This window comes from Danio rerio, chromosome 15 (assembly GCF_052040795.2).
Source record: "Danio rerio strain M-AB ecotype USA chromosome 15, GRCz13ab, whole genome shotgun sequence".
Taxonomy (NCBI): domain Eukaryota; kingdom Metazoa; phylum Chordata; class Actinopteri; order Cypriniformes; family Danionidae; genus Danio; species Danio rerio.
In genome coordinates this window covers 21,628,849-21,649,453 of record NC_141035.1, presented here as the reverse complement: position 1 = coordinate 21,649,453, position 20,605 = coordinate 21,628,849, and the positions used below count along the sequence as shown (strand labels likewise).

Below are 20,605 nucleotides of genomic sequence, written 5' to 3'. Positions count from 1 at the left end.
GTTTTGTTTTGTTTTTGTTTAACATTTTGTAAGGGGTTTTGGAATGGGGATTTAATATACAGTAACACTTTATTTTGATGGTCCATTTAAGTATTATTAGCTTAATATCTGTTGATACTGCTCTTTCAACAGACATTTAACTGACTATAAGTAACTTTGCAATTACATGCCAACTCACCTAACCATCTACTTGTAATCTGATGAAAATAAAGTGCCGTGTAGATGCAATGTAACTAATTTCTGAGGTGCCGTGTAGGATTTAAATCAAACTTTGCTTATCAACACACACATAAAACACGTACGTATATACACCTATAAATTACTCGCATAAACACCTATACTATTGGATGTTCAAAACAACAAATATGAAACTTGCGTACTGTATATACATAAAAACTTGACGCATGCATACATCCACTTACACATGCACACATCTGTCTGTCTGTCTGGATAGATGGATAGATGGATGGATAGATGGATAGATAGATAGATAGATAGATAGATAGATAGATAGATAGACAGACAGACAGACAGACAGACAGACAGACAGACAGACAGACAGATAGACAGATAGATAGATAGATAGATAGATAGATAGATAGATAGATAGATAGATAGATAGATAGATAGACAGACAGACAGACAGACAAAGATAGATAGACAGACAGACAGACAGACAGACAGACAGACAGACAGACAGATAGATAGATAGATAGATAGATAGACAGACAGACAGACAGACAGACAGACAGACAGACAGACAGACAGACAGACAGACAGACAAAGATAGATAGACAGACAGACAGACAGACAGATAGACAGATAGATAGATAGATAGATAGATAGATAGATAGATAGATAGATAGATAGATAGATAGATAGATAGATAGATAGATAGATAGATAGATAGATAGATAGATAGATAGATAGATAGATGCATATTTTTAAGATAAGCATATCGTAAGATCATTATATTTTTATCATTGAGCATTTTACCTTAGCTTTTTTTTTTTTGCAACTAGTATAACTGAATAGATATAGATAGATATTTTTAAGATAAGTTATTATATTTTGATCATGATATTTTAATCATTAAGCATTCTTCTTTAGCATTTTTTGTAATTAGTATAAATGAATCATCCTGTCATTCAAATGTCCAACTTTGAGATAAATTCATATTTATAAAGTCTGGGGATGCCATTCTAGCATTCGGATTTTCCACTCATGTATATATTCAGATAATAATAAAAAGTCACTAAGTTCACTGAAGCCTGTGATTTCAAATGTGGCCTCCAACAGCTCGCCATCATGCATGACGGAAATTACAAGACATGCGATAATCACTTCTCTTCCCTGTACACAACAAACTCTGAGTACTTCACAACACAATCATGGCCGAGCACCCGAGGAGGCCCTGTTTACCCCGACAGCACGACTGCACCTCCTGTCTCCTCATCAGCCCATGACGCCTATTATTTCCCTTACTGAAAGACCTGCTTCCTTTACAGAACTGATCCGTGGGGTTTTCATCTCAGCGTGATTAAGCAAAGTGACATTCGCGCACATGTATGACTGTGCCGTGACTGTGGACTGTGATATTAATGTGGGCTATGAGAGCGGACATGAAAGAGCTGTAGCTGACTCAGAGCACACTGGGCTCATGAGGAGGGCAGAGGCAGGTAGGTGGAGAAAACGTGCGAAAAGAGAAGAGATGAAAATAAACAGGACAAACAACAACAAACGCGGGCCAGGCAAAGCCTACAGATGCAATGCAACAACAAACAGCATGAGGAGGATTCTCAAACAGCTCTGTATAAAGGTTTGGGGCAGAGGGATTACAAGCAGAAACACAGGCATGTGCAAGACTGAACTTTGGTTTACTGTGTGCTGTGGTATGCACAAAATGTGAAAATAGTGAAAATGTGAAGTGGTATAGAGAGGACCAGCTTAACTAACAGCTTGCACAACATTGTTTTGGTGATAAAACAGTAATATTTACTAAACAAGCGCAGAGAATGCAGTGCAACAAAGCATGGATGCAGCTATTATTGCACCTGCCGTTTCTGAAAATGTTTCCTGATCAGATGCTAATCCTATGAAAGGGGACTACTATATTTAAAGGAATCACACAATAAGAGAGCCCTGAGCTCAGTAAATCCTCAAGACTGGGGTTCCCTCCCGTCCTGTAGGGCGAGATGGGAATCTGAGCTCAGGTAGATCTCGAGAGCTCCCCTGAATTTATTCTTTCAGCTTGTTCTTTGGTTATTAGAGTTTGTGCACTGAAAGCTTAGTGTTAAATGCTCATATACGGTACATTCACTTACGACGATAATGAATGATGAAACCTGAGTAACTGGGGGAAAACCCATGAAAACACTGGGAGAAAATTTACATTCTACACAGAAATGCCAACTGACCCAGACGAAACTCAAACCAGCAATATTGTATTCAGTGCTAACCACTAACCCACCATGCCGCCCTGTACTAAATTAAGGCTATACTTCTGCGACAAGCGAACGCCTATGGTCAGGTGCAGTCTTCATGCTGTCGCATAGCTCTTGCTGTGGGTGATGCCGACGCTGACACGCACCTCTCAGAAAATGTAACTACATGTTGCAATGATGCATAGCACAAGCTTTGTGATTTGTCCGCTTAGTATCGGGCGGTGCTGAGAGCCACGAGCCCAATGGAGCAAGTGTTTATAAGTGTCAAGTCCAGTGAAGGAGGTCTAGATGGAAACTTTTGTTTGTTTTTACCTTAGATTAAAGTTGTTGCGCGTCTGGAGGTTCCTGTCTCTGAGTAAAAGAGATTTAGCTTCTTGGAACGTTCAGAATAATCTTAACACCCTCGAAGAAACTCAACCTCAAATAAGAGCAAGACAAACAGCATGCAGAACTATGAATGCACGACTACGCGCAAGGCAGGCACTGTGGGTAACACCGATCACTTGACGCAGAAGCATAAATAAGCCTTTAATCTAAGAAAGAGGGGGAGGAGTAAGGTTGGATAGAGAGATTCTTTAAGATGAAGAGAACAAAAGTAAGAAAATCTGGTTATTTATAGTAAGTTTGGATTCATCTGATTGATAAATCATGTGATAGCTAATATGGGACCAGCCATGGTCAATCATAAGCATGTGATCTTCATGAAATTAGTTTATAAATAAAAAAAAAATCACACATACATAGGTATTTTTCCCTGTCTTCATAAAAAAAAAAAAAAAAGAAAAAACTTGTCTAAAATGTGATGCACTCTTAACAGGCAGCAATAAATGACTTAAAATAAAGCAGTGTCGGACAATCAGAAAACAGAAAATAATGTGCACACTGACATCATGTGGCAAAAACACTGCTTTAGTTGTCACCTGGGGCCTCATGTATCAACACTGCGTACGCACAAAATCTTTGCGTACGTCAGGTTTCACGCTCACTTTGGATTTACTAACAATGAAATGAACATGGGAATGTGCGCTGGTCCACGCCAAACTTTATGCCTAGCGTACGCTCTTTTCTTGTGTGTGTCTGTTTTATTTCCATTGGCGACTCCCAGAGGATGTTGTGTTAAATTGCACACTACAAAGTGTCTGAGCCGTGCAATGGCAGCTGTACGAGACGGGTTCATCCGCATGTCTAGCAGGTATATACTGTAAAGTTTCCATACTATACAGCTGACCAGCCAAACATTAAAGCGCAACTGGCAGGGGTCGCTGGTTTTCCCAATGTAATCGGAGCGATCTAATTTGCATACATGAATCCGAAACATTTTCATTTAATAAATGTGCAAATAAAATATGATGCACACACTTATTAATGGTTCCTACTTGTCTTCCTCGTGATGAAGAGTAGGCAAAATCTGATATGTAGCGGGGGAAAAAAATAAGAATGAGTTTGTCAGACGCTGAATTCGAATTGAGTTCATGCTCTAATGCGTCAAAACACGTTGCCATGTTCTTTACGAGCTACGCCACTTACGCTGTTAAAGACACTACACAATTTTACACCTATACATCGCACTATTTCTTTTTTAATCCACTCAGTGCGATGTTCAGACCCAACTGTGTTAACTGCATCAGCTAAACTCTCCCACTCATAACACTCATTATGAGCATTCTCCGGTCTACCTCCGAAAGCAGCACCTCCAAATCACATTCTGTTCAAAGTTTCTCTTTATGCTTGCTTTTGCCATTGCTTTTTCGTTGGGTTTTGCCAAAGTAAAGTCATTAGCATATTTATACGGGGTAGCAGGCAGGGAGGGAGTTTCACGTTCATTTGGATGTACAAAGAGAATATGCGTGTGATTCGGTGTACGCAGTGTTTCATACATCTGAATTTTTTACTGCGTACGCACATTTACAGCTTTGTGCATACGCAATGTTTTAGTATGATTTCAACGCAAGTCTTCGTCATGAGACCCCTGATACTGCATTTTTTTGTGTGGACAAACGGCCAAACAGAATAGAAGAAACTAGGGTTTTGAAAATACACATGACCGTGTGTACAGGGCCTTAAGTGTTGTACTTGAAATGGCTGCTGTTGTTGTTGCCAGGAAAAGGCACCACAGAGAACAGAGAGTGCGTGATATAAGGTAGAAAATTTTTTCAGACATATTTATTCGAAACGGCAGAAAAACACATCCTCTGAACATATTTCTATGTTGTTTTTAAATTGCTTTATGAATTAAAAAGCGACTTGAAATAAACAATAGGGTGAGTCACGTAGTATCATTGAGATCTTAATTCCCTCAGACAGTATATTATCTGTTCTCCTTGTGTCTGAAGTATAAGTCACTTTCCAAAACCTTTTCATTCAATGTTCCACGTTGTTGGACTGATCTACCCTTTCCCACTCTGTCTGCGGATACACAAATGACAACTGTAAGTAAACGTAGAGTAATGCAATCTGAGCACATGGGTGCTGTACAGTTCTGTATAGTCTTTCATCTTTGGATGTGAAAGGTCTCTGTCATTTTCTTATGGTTTATTATATTAAGCTAGCCTATTTTGTGATTATGTCTACTCTTTGGCTAATAAATAAATAAGCCTAAGTAAAATTATTCCTTTGTTCCATGTATGTACCATAGCTGCTATTATTATATAAGTAGGCTAACATTGACATCATGAATATTGATTATTTTCTTAGCACACCCTTATAACTAGTAAAGAAAATAAAATGCACTGTGCCTGGATAGTTGCACACCACCAGCTTATGAGCTTCAGCTCTGTTTATTTACCACTGCGCTAATTTGCATGGGTCAATATGTACTGCTGTCTTTTATCTTTATTTTGTGCATTGTCTGTAAATAATCTACAGGGATGTTCATGCCCACCGGTGCTGTTTTTAAATTGCACTTTTGTGCAAACATGCCCTCTTTGGTAAATCTGGCCCATAGAGTATAGAGAAGTATATTCACAAGGAAGTGATTGGAATGGATGAGACAAAAAAAAATGTAAATAGCGAATGGAAGGATGGACTGATTTGGATTGGATCAGCCAAAGATGGAGAGAAACATATACATAGAGTAGATGGAAATATGGAAAGGCGGAGATATATAGAGAGGTGAATGGAAGATGCAGTTAGGTTGAAAAAGCATGTAAAATGACATGAGAAGAAAATAACCTAGACAGAAAACAACAAAAATCAGACTGGACAAAGCCTTCAGAAGCAACACAACAAAAAAACAACATGAGGCGGCTTCTTAAACAGCACTGTTTAAAGCTTTAGGGCAAAAGGATGAGATAAGCTTGCTGGTCAAACCTGAAGGAGGCCACTGAGGGTCAATATATAGAAACACAAGCATGTCTGAGATGGGATTTTAGTGTCCTGCATGCTGCGGTGAGCAGTTTTCGAAATAATATGAATTATACAATGAGCTCCCGTAGTCTGATTGCAAAAAGCATGTGAAACTGGGTGAAGATATGTTAAAGAGAACTGTGTTCATCAGAAAATGATTAAATTAGATAAGCCAAATAAATGAATAAATAACTAAATAATGATTGACAGACAGACAGATGTCAGAATGACCGGACAGACAGACAGACAGACAGACAGACAGACAGACAGACAGACAGACAGGCAGACAGACAGACACTAACACTAAATAACCCAAGATTCTAAACCCAAACCCCTAAACCTCAACACTAAATAACCCTAGATTGTAAACTGTAAATTTTAACACTAAATAACAATAACCCTAAAACTAAATAACCCTAGATTCTAATCCCTAACCCTAAATAACCCTAGACTCTAAACCTTAAACCCTAACACTAAAAAACCCTAGACTCTAAACCCCAAACCCTAACACTAAATAACCCTTCACTCTAAACGCCAAACCCTAAACCCCAATAATAAATAACTATAGATTCTAAACCCTACCCCCCAAACCTTAACACTAAATAAGCTTAACACTAATCTACACTGGAACCTAAACCTTAACAATAAACAACACTAAACCCTTTACCCTAATCTCGATATAACCCTTGTAAATATCCCCTGTAGGGTGAATTTCTGCTAAGGCTTGACACTTCTTAGCAGGATTGAACACTATATAAACACACAGATAAAAATAGACAGACAGACAGACAGACAGAGGCAGACAGACATACATAGATAGATCGTTAGTTAATTAGTTAGTTAGTCAGTCAATCTTAGGCAGAAATATGTATGTTTTCCATTTAAAATGTGTTCACTTTTGCCATCATGACCAAGTAATGAGTCAAGAAAAGTCTTCATGCTGATATTACATATGGTCCATTTCTCTTATGAGAAATTTAGGGTCATGATAGCAAAGCAGCACAGCATGTTCTGATGTGTGCTGTACATTTTGACAAATGTATTTCTGCAAATCACCTGGGCATTTGAAGCGCATAGAAAACAAATGCTGCATATAATACATACAGTAAGCACACTGCAGAAATGGCAACTCCGTTGTGCCAGTTTGTTATTCAACAGCCTACATTCTGCCGAACATCTACATGTATCATTTATTGAGAACATAGGAGAGTAAAATACAAATGAAGCATTTTTAACGTAGCTCCGCATGCAGTAATCACAGTGGATTCAGCGCTCAAAGAGGCTGCACGGTTTGTGGCATTTTTGGCTTTTGATGCCGTTCTTTGTTCTCCAAAAATCAACAGAGGAAACTTCTCTGAGGAGCTCATGTGGGGTGACCAAAGGCAACATCTGCTACACTGTTTTCACATCTGATTAGTACAACTGCATCTGGTGGGAATTCGCAGTGATTTACTCTATGTGGCTACTGTGAAGCTTACTGTGTGAAACCCTGCTGTTACAATGAATGACGCCTGATAATGAGCCACCGCTGTGCATTTCTTTCCTAAAAAAAAACAACAAATCAAAATATTCTTTAATAGACTCGGTCTTGTCTAAAGCCAAGTGCACACTGTGTTACTATTTTTTTCTGTCCTTTGTGACTGCTGCCTGTCAGACTGGACGATATGAGCCTGGCGAGATCTTGGGTTGAAGCCAAAGCAGACTGTGCCACATCAGCCGTCTTTTATGTCAGACTCAGGACTTTGGTCACCGCTGACAGGGTTGACTGGACATTTTACATCAACAACTGTGTCACTTTCTGACACTTCTCAAGCAAGCCATTGTGCTAATGTTGACGTCTGTCGCAGCTTGATGAAAGAGCGGATTTGTTGGCTGCTCGTTCTTCACAGCAAACTCATAGAAGTTGTGACAGTGGATCGTAATGGTTGGGGAGGGAAAATCTGGACGTATTTATATTGCACATCACACAGACAAGCTCATATCAATGTCTATTTCTCTCACATGTCATCAATTACACGGTTGAAACTTCATGGCATGCCAAGATTCATTACGGTTAATCAACAAGGCAATCAATTCATTAGGGCTCTTCCAGCACAATTCATGAGCAAATGACTCTTTTAAACCATCTCTTTTAAGTGAATCAGAACACGCTGATTTAATGAAATAATTAAAATGACCCACAAAGTTACAGCCTGAATCATTCTGATGAATCCTTACATTAATAAACTAGCTAATTCTATCAGAATGCTTACTTGATTGACATCGAGTTTACTCAAATAGTGGAATATTTTAATAAAATACTTGAAAAATTATTTATGGCATCATAAGAAATGCAATTTGAAGGTTAACTTGGCAGTTTTTGGTTTTGCAAGGTCTTCAATTTATGACATGTTTCATATGTGTCAGCAAAATTGACTAGATGTAATTCATAATGAGAAAAATATGCACAAATCAGAATCAAAATGAATAATAAATGCTACTGAGAGCTTGTGAATCAAATCAAAACTGTAGCAACCACATTCATGAACTAATGATTTAATGAATCATTCAAAAAGACTCATGAACTTCACTGAATCCCAATTAATCCGTCAGAGTGCTTACTGATTAAACACGTTATTATTTCTTTAAATTATATAATATTAAAACTGAACACATTATTATAAATGCATAATATCAGATTTACACATATGCTGTAAGTTTTTGACTCTTCTAAAAGCATAAAAATACATGTTTTTAGATATTTAAGCACATGCTAATTAAACATGTTTGACTGAAAAAAACAATGCTAAAGTTAGTTATTCTGCTTTGAAAATGTGCTTTTCATTCAGAGTTCTGTCGATTTTTCCTACCTTGTCAGACTGTCTTACCTCCCATTCAAAAAGTAGGAGGCACATTTTGCTACTAGTGTAAATTTTATTGTGGAGTAGTATGATATGAAGCTGTAATATTGCCCTAACCTACCTAATCTCTAACCCCAATTTCAGAACCATTCAAATACAGTGTTAGTAGCATAATATGATGGGTAGGATAAAATGACAGGACACCAGAATGGCTCTTTGTTTTGGTCCCAATGCCTGTTTAGCCGATTATGTTTCAGCACTACAGATTGCTTAGGAGGAAAACAGCATATTTCATTCATTCAGTCAGGAAGTCTGGAAGTAATGTGACCTGAAATGAAATGTGACATCTGGTGGACAGTAACAAACTCTGATATGAGACCCTGATTCAGAGTTCCACGTAAGCTGGTTATTAATTAGCAAATAATATACTATGAACATAAACATTAGGTGGGCAGGTAACACTGCAACCCTGTATCCTAACAACACGCTATGTGACGAGATTTGCAGTGATAAGCTATTTGGCTGTTTTCACCACAAAACACAACAGAAATTTAAATACAGCCACTAAGAAGCACAGAATAGTGCATTTACTGCACTCCAATGAAATTGTAAGATTTATACTCTAAATTATAGATATTAAATTATTAAATACATGCTGAAGGACTGATAAGTGGTGGCTTACACTAAGTCACAGTTCTAAAGTTCAATTCACAACAGTTTATTTTATTTTCAAGATCTGAGATAAAGCTATCTGCTGCTACTTTCAGTAGTATGACAATAAATGTCATGTAAACTGACATTCAAACTGTCATTTAACACTAAATAAAGCTCATGAGGTCTACCTGAGGTAATCATAGTTCATCCTGTTGTTGACCTGTGAGAAATAGAAGCCGTCTCTAAAATAGAATTTTAAGGTGTTGGCTAGGACCAAAACTGCTCTTAATATGGAATATATTTCTTCTATTGCATGCCATTGCTTTTAGTTAGGAATTGGTTCAAATCAGCCAAAAATATAGCTTTAGGCTAGATAGTCAGGCACACTCACGTCAATCTGTCAACCTACGATTGTATGGAGCAGTCAGAGGAGGAGCTGAGTGAAAAATTTTTTTTTTTTACCAAGGAGTGCAATACCATGTTCAGCCACTGTGTCAAACTAACTTACTGCAACTTTAAAGTTTATGTCATGTCAATCAGTAAGTTATTAGGTTTTATTTATTAAATAACCTGCATTTAATAAGCTAAGTCCAGGTTCTTTGTGTAATATGAATCTGCAGAGAGAAAATCCAAATATAGACACAGTGGCGCAGTAGGTAGTGCTGTCGCCCCACAGCAAGAAGGTCACTGGTTCGAACCTCGGCTCAACCTTCTGTGTGGAGTTTGCATGTTCTCTCTGCGTTTGCGTGGGTTTCAACAGGGTGCTCTGGTTTCCCCCACATGCGGTACAGGTGAATTGGGTAGGCTAAATTGTCCGTAGTGTGTATGTGTGGATGTTTCCCAGAGATGGGTTGCGGCTGGAAGGGCATCCGCTGCATAAAAACGTGCTGGATATGTTGGCGGTTCATTCCGCTGTGGCGACCCCAGTGTCCCTTAATAAAGGGACTAAGCCGACAAGAAAACTAATGAAGGAATGAATCTATCAAAGTAAGCATCAAGAAAACATTTACTGTACATACCAATGATGCACTAAAATATAATGGATATGACATCTTAAATGCATTGATGTTGTTTAGAAATCATTTGCAAATGCAATCATGCATTTTCAAGCACAAATTGCAATTGTTGCATAAATGAACAGCCAAAACAGTGTCAGGAATTCCACCATCACACACACACACACACACACACACTTACAAATGACGCTCTGTTGCACTATGCATTTGTTACATTGGTACTAAACTGTAATAAACAACTAAACAGGTATGATTGAGTGTTATGTTCTTTTTTATAGTCACATCTTGTGACATCATATCCTGTTTTGGATTTGCTTAGAGGTCGTTAGTTCATGTTGTGTTAATATTTCAGTCAAACCACATTAAAGTTTGTCTGGAAGTGTACTGAGACCCTTCATTTCATGTTTAATGCATATCGATGTTCAGATGAACTTCCCCTGTGTTAACGATAGCCTGCCATTACAATTACAAGCATCAAATAATGTATTGATCAATGTATCCTACTAAGCAAAGCAACACTGCCTATTCTGCAAAGTTTTCCCCTGAATCCCACAGCACGAAACCCCCCAAAATTGTTGCCAAAACTGTACAACGTGTATTGAGCTTAAGTCAGCTAAGGAGCCAAAAGTGTGCATATTATAAATGCGGCTGACAACATTGCTAGAAAACAAGATAGCATGTGCCTCAAGTCAACAAACAGCAAGAAAGGTCTAAAATTAGCCCTCCCTGGCATTGTGTTGTGAAAGAAGATGGCAAGGTGGGAAGCCATGCAGTACATTCTCCATGACAAATTAAATCACAGCCAAAGCTGCAGAGCTTGTTTTAAGACTAATGATACACAACGTCTTCAGTGTGTTGTTTGGCCGGCAGCAACTCCATCATTCCCACGCAGAGCTGCATAAATGACGCTCAGCAGACAGATCCATGAGCCCAGCACCCTCCGCTTTACCTGCAGGCGCAGCCAGGACATATTGGAAAGGCCTTGAAAAATTTCCGAGGAGGAACTCATTATATAGGAAAACATTGCTGATGTCTACATATGGAGAAAGGACACATCATCTTTTGTCTGTTCAAAGAGTTTTAAAGCAAATCTGGTAACCTTTAAATGTCTGTGCAACTGTTCGCACAGCAAAAACAAAGCTGCTAAAAGTGACTGAGTCAACAATCCGATGCGTCCGGCTCTGCCTGTCTCCTCGTTCTGCTCCTAATTGGATTGTTCAGGAGATTCATGCAGAAGATTTCTAGGACAGTGAAGTTTGAGGTGGCGATGGTGGATAACGAGAGGAGAAAAACATCTACAGATGCTGATGAGCGAATGCATTCACATCTAGCAGCGGTTTTCTGGAGAAAAAAGGGGCCTTTTCTAACCTGACACTATCTTATAAAATATAGACCCGCCCTGAGGCGCACCTGATCTAGAGCTCGGCTGTCCGCATTGTTTTATATTTCATCAATACCCAACAGGGCATCCATATATCCAGTTGGAATGTACACTTTTTGCCCTTTCACGGAAACCAGCTTGGCACTCACTTGCACCCATCAATATTAATCACTGATCCATGGCAGATCCAATCCCCTCGAAATCAAATAATGCTGAGTCGAGTCTTTAGACTCATACACTAAACTTGCACTAGTCAGTGGTGGATTACAAATCCTGAGAGCCACTCGCTCAAGAGGTGATGACATGAACCAGTGTGGGTGGACTGTCCTGTTGCTGTGTGGGCAAAACACAATCTTTTGTGTTACATTTATACAATTGTGACACTGGACTGCAAAAAGCAGATACATTGTCAATAGTAGAACTATAAGGTTCTGTTTGACATTTTTGTCAAAATTGAGTCATTGACATTCTTATTAAATTCTTATTCTTATTAAATAAAAACTTCTTTACATTATGGGATGTTTTTTTTATAAGTTGTTTATATTTTAAGACTTTTTATTTAAAAAAACAAATGTTACACACATACTGTCTGCTATGAAATGCAAAAACTTTGAAGCCTAATATTTCAAAATTATTCAGAATGCAGATAGAACCTTATAATTCCAAGATGACAATATATTTATTTATACATCAAAAAGCCAAATAAATAAGAGTTCCACTGATGTGTACTTTGTTAGAATAGGAAAAATATTGAGCCAATAATTATTTGTAAATCTAGAATTTGAGGGTTCATAAAAAAATAAATAAATACTGAGCAGATGGCCTGTAAAGTTGCTTAGCAATGCACATTACTAAAAAAATAAGTTTTTATATATTACAGTAAGAAATTTACTAAACATTTAGCTGAACCTGATCATTACTTAACCTTCCTGTCATGTTCTGGTCAAATATGACTGATTTACAACTTAAAACACATAAATATTTTGTTTTACATCTGATTGCCTCAAGGCTTATGATATTGTCCACACTATGCCATACCTGTCAACATTGAAATGTGAAAATAAGGGATATGCCCACCATAATAAGGGATTCTCACCCTTATAAAATACGGGAGAATCCCGGGAAAAACAGGAGGGTTGACAGGTATGCACTATGCACTTGGACATATAAAAAGTAATGATCACCTCTTTTAATGAATTTTGAGTGTTCCCAGTCATAAGTGACTGCCACAGGAAATGAATGGGGATCCAGACAATATTATATTATATACACCATTAATGCATACATAAAAAAAAAAAAAAAAAATATATATATATATATATATATATATATATATATATATATATATATATATATATATATATATATATATATATATATATATATATATATATATATATATATATATATATATATATATATTATCAACATGAATGCTGTTATTATGCACTGTTAAATCATTTTATGCTGTAAAATGTTGATCTCCTAACACAATGAATTATATGCACGGATGACTTAGTGCTGAGAGGATTCTGTCCCATAAGCATGCATTTACAGTATCCATTTGTGACATGATATGGCATACTCTTCTTGCCCCACCAGAAACCAACCTGACATACACATTCACCCATCAATTATAATCAGTGATCCACAGCAGGTCTGATCCCCCAGAGCAGACCCCTCAAACCCCAGACTAAATGCACAGGACCCAGGGTCACGTTTCGTCAGCCGCAGCCGTCCACAGGCCCTGAAGACCAGAGTGAACATCAGATAAAACACTGCGACTGTTTCAGACGGGCCAGCAGCTCCCTTGAGCTCTCCTGTACTGTGTGAGTGGATTACCAGCTGCGTCTGCATGAAAGCTAGTTCTGCTCCAACGGTAATCCCAGGTTAAGACGGCTACACCAATAAACTTCTTACATACTCATTCAGCATGCGGAGAACTTACGAACACAGGAGAATGACTCTTCTGGAGAAAAAAAGAAATGCGATAGAGTCTTAAATCTTCACTAATATTGGCACACTCTGTGAATATGAGCAATAAAAATGTATATATTCTTATGTACATGTATATATTAAGGACACTTTTGGGGAAAATGAGGGCTGTAATTAATTTGCTTTTTGATTATGAGTTTTTTAAAGATTACTCTTTGTTTTTAGGTAATTTAATTAACAATTATTTATAATATATTATTACACTACAATCGCAGAAATAAAGGTACCGAAGCTGTTAAAAGGCTTTATAAATCAGATTCTGTAAATGTATCACATATTTTCATGAATAAATGTTTCACTAAAATTTATTTCTCTTATAAGAATGTGCAGTTGTATTAAAAAAGTAGGTTTCTTCAGTTTAGAATAGAATTATTCTGCAAAATAAATTTGTATAACAAAAAATACAACATTATTATTGCAATAAAGCATAGAATATACACTCTCAGAAATAAAGTTACTGGAGCTGTCACTGGGGAAGTACCCATTCAATAGGTACAGTTAAAGTCAGAATTATTATACCACCCCCCCCCCCCCCCCCCAATTATTAACGGAGAGACATTTTTTTTCAACACATTTCTAAACATAATAGTTTCTATAACTTATTTCTATTAACTGACTTATGTTATCTTTGCCATGATGACAGTATATAATATTTGACTAGATTTTTTTCAAGAGACTTCTATACAGCTTTAAGTGACATTTAAAGGCTTAACTAGGTTAATGAGGTTAACTAGGCAGGTTAGGGTACTTAGGCAAGTTATTGTATAATGATGGTTTGTTCTGAAGAGTTTTGAAAAAATGTATAGCTTAAAGGGGCTAATAATATTGACCTTAAAATGGTTTTAAAAAAATTAAAAAATGCTTTTATTATAGCAGAAATAAAACAAATAAAACTTTCTCTAGAAGAAAAAATATCAGACATACTGTGAAAATTTCCTTGCTCTCTTAAACATAATTTAGTAAATATTTAAAGAAGAAAATAAATTTTAAAGGGGGGCTAATAATTCTGACTTCAACTGTACATATTTACAGTATACCTAAGGGGTCCTTAATGGTACCTCAAATCTACATATGACTTACCAAATGTACCTAAAATGTAAATCTGAGGTACCATTATAGATTTTTTGTTATACAAATGTATTTTGCAGAATAATTCTATTGTAAAGTGAATAAGACTACATTTATTAAGTCGACTGCACATTCCCTTAAGATCAAAAAAATTTTGTGAAACATTTTTTCATGAAAATATATGGTAGAGATTTATAGAACCAGATTTATATCCTAAATTTATAGTTTATTGTTATTCGGATATTTTGCTTAATAAAAAAATTATTCCAACTGAGGAGGGTTAGATTTGTCTGACAATAGCATGTTCTAGAAATAATGAATTTAGTTAGAAATGATGTTATTGTATGATATGTATAAAAATAATGTATCATTAATTTTAAAACATTGCATGCTTTGATGCCAAGTGTAGTGATTTATAGTGTATTTTATTTATTTATTTATTTATTTATTTATTTATTTATTTATTTATTTATTTATTTATTTATTTATGTTGTTTTATTTATGTTGTTTTATTTATGTATTTATTTATTTTTACCAAAGATACAGTACTAGGCCCTTTTTGCCTAAAATGTTGTGTTAAAATAGTAAAACTTTTTTTATATGAGATTTTAAAGTAACTAAATTACTTATTGAGGAAGTAAATTACTTTTCAAAAATGTAATTAAACATTTCATTAAGTAAAATGGTAATGATCTAATTCAGTGTTTCCCAAAGTGGGGGTCGGGACCTGCTGAAGGGTTGCGGGACAATGACAGAGGGTTGCTTGGTGATTTCCAAAAGTCAAATATATGTTATTAAACTAATAAAATGAGCATATTTTAACCATAAACCAGATAAAAATATTTTTTACAAATAAAAAAAACAACAACATGCAAATGAAAAGCCATCTTTTTTTCATAGGATCTGTGTGTTTACGTAAGTTAAATAAATCAAAAGTAAAAAAAAAAAAAACTTTTTACCAAGGGTGTCGATAATCTTAGTGGAGGCCGATGTTATGATGCTCACAAAAAAGTCTGACAGTCTTACCCTGGATGGCGATTTTTACGTAAGTGCACAATCTGGTAAAAGGTGCCACTATTGGTGCTTCCATTTAGCCATTTATTTTGTGTTATAAATGGCAATCATCTCTAAATGTCACCCCCTAAAGCTACTGAGTGTTTCGCCAAGGCATTATGGCTTAATTGATTTTTTTGACAGTAGAGTGCACCCTATCCTTTCTCACTCTTTGCTAGCTCATCAAAAATGCATTACATTTCTCTATATAGCACCAATTACCTGCTATTGATTTATTTGCTGGGAATTCCTGGCACTGAGCTTTCCTTTGCATGTTAATAAACGTGTATTGGGTCATAGCGTATTTTTTTAAGCACTCAAGAAAACCTCATTAACAGCTATTGGAAAATTGATGGTGACGACTGAGAAAAAAAATATTTATGCATCCACTATTGTTCGATCAAAAACGCAGTAAAAACAATTAAAAACTTTGTTTACTTTTATTAAAACTAATTTGAACATATTAAAATGTTATTTATCTTAAGTTTATCAACACTATATAATTTTGAGATTTGTTTAAAAATTTAAAATCATTTTGTGTTTTAATGCATTTTAAGAATAATATTTATCCTAAATTATATTTAATTTAAAACAGTAAAATCAATCACATTTGTAAAACGTAACTAATATTTCTATTTAATGTTTTTTTTAAATATTAGTTTAATATTTTTATTATCTTATTAACTACCGTAACCAGGGGGACTTTGTTCGAAAGATCCACCACACACTGACAATGGTTCAGAATTTGTCTCAATCATGAGCTCATTTGGCCTATTTTGACTGCTACGCCATCATAATTTGTAAAAATTAAACAATCGAAAACAATTGTAACTTGAGGTTAACCATTTTGGCTAATGCAAACAACAATTTTTCTTGAGTCCAACATTCAACTGTGCAAGACAACATAAAATCTGACATAAGTGAAGTCATCTTTCACTACTGTATTGTTATTAAGTAGAGAAAGCATTTGACAAGTGACTTTTATTCTAAATTTGCACCTTATTCTTGAAACAAAAAGTGATCAATAAAAAGGTGTGAAGCACCAAAAGTGGCCCACAGTACAATTAATTTGTAAACAAATTTGGCTATCGTTATTGTTGTTATCCATGATTTTTCAAATGTACTTTTTTTTACAAGTAAGATTACAAAAATTGTGAAGCTTTACATTTTATTATTAAAATTATTATAATTTAGTTTTTTCTATTATTCAAATGGCTAAATGCTGACTGAAGTAAGTTGAATGTGCTTGCCAGTTTATTATATTAGGAAAAAGAAATCACAAAGGAATTTTTTTTTTTATATTTTTTTTGTCTCTTTTTCTTTTCATTAAATAATTGTATTTGTATTGCTTAAGGGTGATAATAACTGAATATCTTCTTGGATGTGTTTTGCATAGTAATAAAGCATTTTTGCAAAAGTAGATGAAGCTTGTCTAAAATTAACCTAAGCTTTGCAGCAAAACTTCCTGTGAGCACAGAATGTGCATTTCTTGTGCTTTTCAATGTTGTGCAGAGAATTCGTAGAAAAAGAGGAAGTATGTTTGGGTGCAGCCAATCTAGGACTGAAGAAACAAGTGACGAATTTCACTAAACTCCATCTGTTAATATCAGCTGCCTATAGAAGTTAAAGTCAGGAAATGAAACTGTCCACACCGCCTGAATGTAACTTATGCATTGCATTGAGGATAACAGAATTCTGTAAGTCTAATTATCAATTTGTATCCAATAAAATGCTTATATGTAAAACCTTGAAGAAAAACCTCTCCTGACCTTTTTTATTGAACACGCATGGAACTGAGTACTGTAAATATTCCAACAGTTATTTGTCTATTAAATTACAATAGGTTGCAGGTTTGTTTTTTTTTGTTTTTTTCTAATGATATATGATGTAATACATTTGTATTTTAAAAATAAGTATTTATTCATATTTTTTTATTTTAAATCTTTAGAAAAAAAAAGTGTATATTGAATAAATATGTTTATGATGACTACCCGAAAAATAGTGCTGAAAATGTCACTAAAATGCATTATGCTTATAATTAAAAAGAAAAATTAGGAAAATAACTGTCCAAAAAAAGTTTGGGAAGACACCCTAATTTGTGTTATTCCCCTTATCGGGATAAAGAGAGATAGGGTCTTAGTGCAGTGTCTAGCCCGGCTCCAGAACGGTCCCCCCTCAGATTTAAATATGCATCTGGTTTAACAGTGTGGAGTTGGGGTGGTGGAGGGACGCTGAAGTCGAGAGAAAATGGAGGTATGACATGTTTGACTATTTATAGGGGTTTGCTCTTGAGCTGATTGGATAATAGAATGATTGTGTGTGTGTAATGAATTAGCCTCGTCAAAGACTGATCGTGCTCCTCCCTAACTTTGTTTATAAAACAGCACATGTATAAAAGCCTTTTTAAAACTTTTATTTAGTGTTTACAATGAAAATGCATTTAGATCCACTTATTTGGTAAACAAAGCAAGTCTCACATATAATATCTCTACTAAAAGACTTTACAAACTGTATTGCAAATAAAACAAATGAAAACTTTCATATTAGTTAATATTATTACTGAAATTAATTTAAAAACTGAATAAATATATGTTTTCACAAGTAAATAAATAAACTCAATGATGGGCTAAAAACTGCAGATTTGGGATTCTGTGTGGGCCTAATTATTACTGCATGCTGTTATTTCTGCATTTTTGGATAAAAGCAAAATCATGCAATTTTCATGTGTCTCGTTATATACAAATTACATATTTCTCCCTACCCTCTCACAAAAAACAGGTGGAGCATTTACAACATGTTTACTCAAACAACAAACAAAACATGACTTTCTTAAAAATTTGATGGCCAAATATTTTTTCAGGACTGTTTGATGAACAAAGTTCAACTGCAGTATTTACCAACATTTAACAGTGTCAAATCTTTACTGTCAAAATGTATGCCATTTCTCTATATACAACTAATCCCCTTCTATTGATTTATTTTGCTGGGAATTCCTCGTCCCCAACGTGTCCTTTGCATGTTAATCAACACGAATTGGTTCATAAACTATTTCTAAGCACTCAAGAAAGCCTCATTAAAATCAAATTAAACCCTCAATTGGAAAACCGATATTAGCAACATTTACGAAAAGCACAATAAATCAATACGTCCCGTCAGAGCATTTCAAGGATGTGTTGATGTCATTCTCATGGAAGGCTGAGGATATTTGTAATCGTAATCTGAGGCATGGACGTGCCGAGATCCTGATAAGATTTCCGCTCCAAAATTAATCTCTGAGGCGAAAGATCAGGCGAGTGACAGAAAAGGATTTGACAAGCACAACCTGACAAGTGACAATGACGGCAAGGCCACCGAGTCCACTATCTGCGTGGAGATCTTATTAGGACAGGACCCTGCACTTTACCCACGTCCCGCTGGCTTTTTTAGCTCATGGACAGACACATGCATCAGCGGCGCACTTGTACTCACACACACACAGTCACAAACACATACACACATGGATGCACAGGCACAGCAGGATACAAGAGAGATGTAAAAAGGGTGAGATGGAGTGAGACCCCTGCAGCTCAGATGGGTTACTGTACCTTGGAAAGCGCTGATGGTGGTAGTGGTGGGTGGGGGGGTTGTGGTGAGAACATCTAGATGGAGAAAATGAAAACACACACACAAGAGGTATTAAATGAAGGAGAGAAGTCACAACGGCCATCATGGAGAGATTGCATGTTAGTAGGATAGAGATATCTGAAAGAAAGAGAAACAATTTTTTTAACCAAGATCCACTTTACACCTGGGATTTGTTACGCTTTTGATCATGAAATACCGATGGGATTCTACTCGAACATATTTGCTGAACAAAAAAAACAAAAAAAACATGGTGTTTTTGTCTTGTTTTCCATTTATGTTAGATGTAGTCTACAAGCACTGGTGGAAAAGACTTTGGAACAAATTTGGAACAAGTTTTTCTGTGTGTTTATGAAAGAAGTCAACTAGATCACATTTATTTCATGAACCTAAAGTAAAATATAGTAATATTAGGAAATATTATTACAATTTAAAATATTTGTATTGTAATAAATGCACATTTGTCCAGTAACATTTTACAATAAGGTTTCATTTTTTATTGTGAGTTTATGTATTTACTAACAAGAACAAGCTATAAATAATACATTTATCATAGTATATATTTATCTATGTTAACTGTAGTTCATTAAAATTAAGTCGCTAATTGTCAGTTCATGTTAATTAACAGTGCATTAACTACTGTTAACAAGAATTTATATTGTAAGAATGTTGAATGTCTTAGGAGATGTTTAACTATGGTTAATAAATGCTGTACAAGTATTGTTCATTCTTAGTTAACATTGACTAATGCAAACTAACGAAATCTTACTGTAAAGAGGGACCAATTCCTTCCATGATGGAACATTGAATAGAATGTACTTGTGTGCATACACGTTATGTTGTTGTGTAGATTTAACATTTGTAGTTACACTTTTCGCCTTTGTCCAATCTTTAAATCAAACCCTTACCCCAAAACTGAGCTTTAACTAGGGCTGGGTGATACGGCAAAAAAGCAATCTCGATAATTATATTCCATATTGAAAGATAACAATATATATTTCAATATAAGTTGTTATTGCTTACAAATTTAAGAGAACCCTAACAATGACTGAAGCCACAAAAAATAGAGGGTCCATTAAATGGCATAACATATTTTCGGCTGATAAATTTTCAATGGCCAAAAATTTGGTGCATCTCTAATATCTACTCAATTCTAGATTTCCATTGGCTCTTAGATCAATATAGAGT

General features: G+C 35.5%; 1 protein-coding gene and 1 long non-coding RNA gene across 8 annotated transcripts in view; one reads left to right on the top strand and one right to left on the bottom strand.

Moving 5' to 3' along the window:
* The window catches only part of cadm1b (cell adhesion molecule 1b), a gene marked incomplete at its 5' end in the record, with an annotated part of 352,349 nt that overhangs the window by 36,672 nt on the left and 295,072 nt on the right, over nucleotides 1–20,605 (bottom strand). For 4 of the 6 annotated variants that reach the window (NM_001441347.1, NM_001441348.1, NM_001441351.1 and 1 more), the window contains 1 exon segment: nucleotides 19,381–19,434. The exons of the other annotated variants lie outside the window; for them this stretch is intronic. In NM_001441347.1, coding sequence (NP_001428276.1) covers nucleotides 19,381–19,434 — 54 coding nt within the window. 6 annotated transcript variants of the gene reach the window in all.
* Nucleotides 17,339–20,605, top strand: part of LOC147840607 (uncharacterized) — a 32,794-nt gene continuing 29,527 nt past the window's right edge. For both annotated transcript variants that reach the window (XR_015509346.1, XR_015509347.1), the window contains exons 1-2: nucleotides 17,339–17,497; nucleotides 17,937–18,049. This is a non-coding gene — a long non-coding RNA (uncharacterized LOC147840607). The remainder of the gene's footprint in view (nucleotides 17,498–17,936; nucleotides 18,050–20,605) is intronic.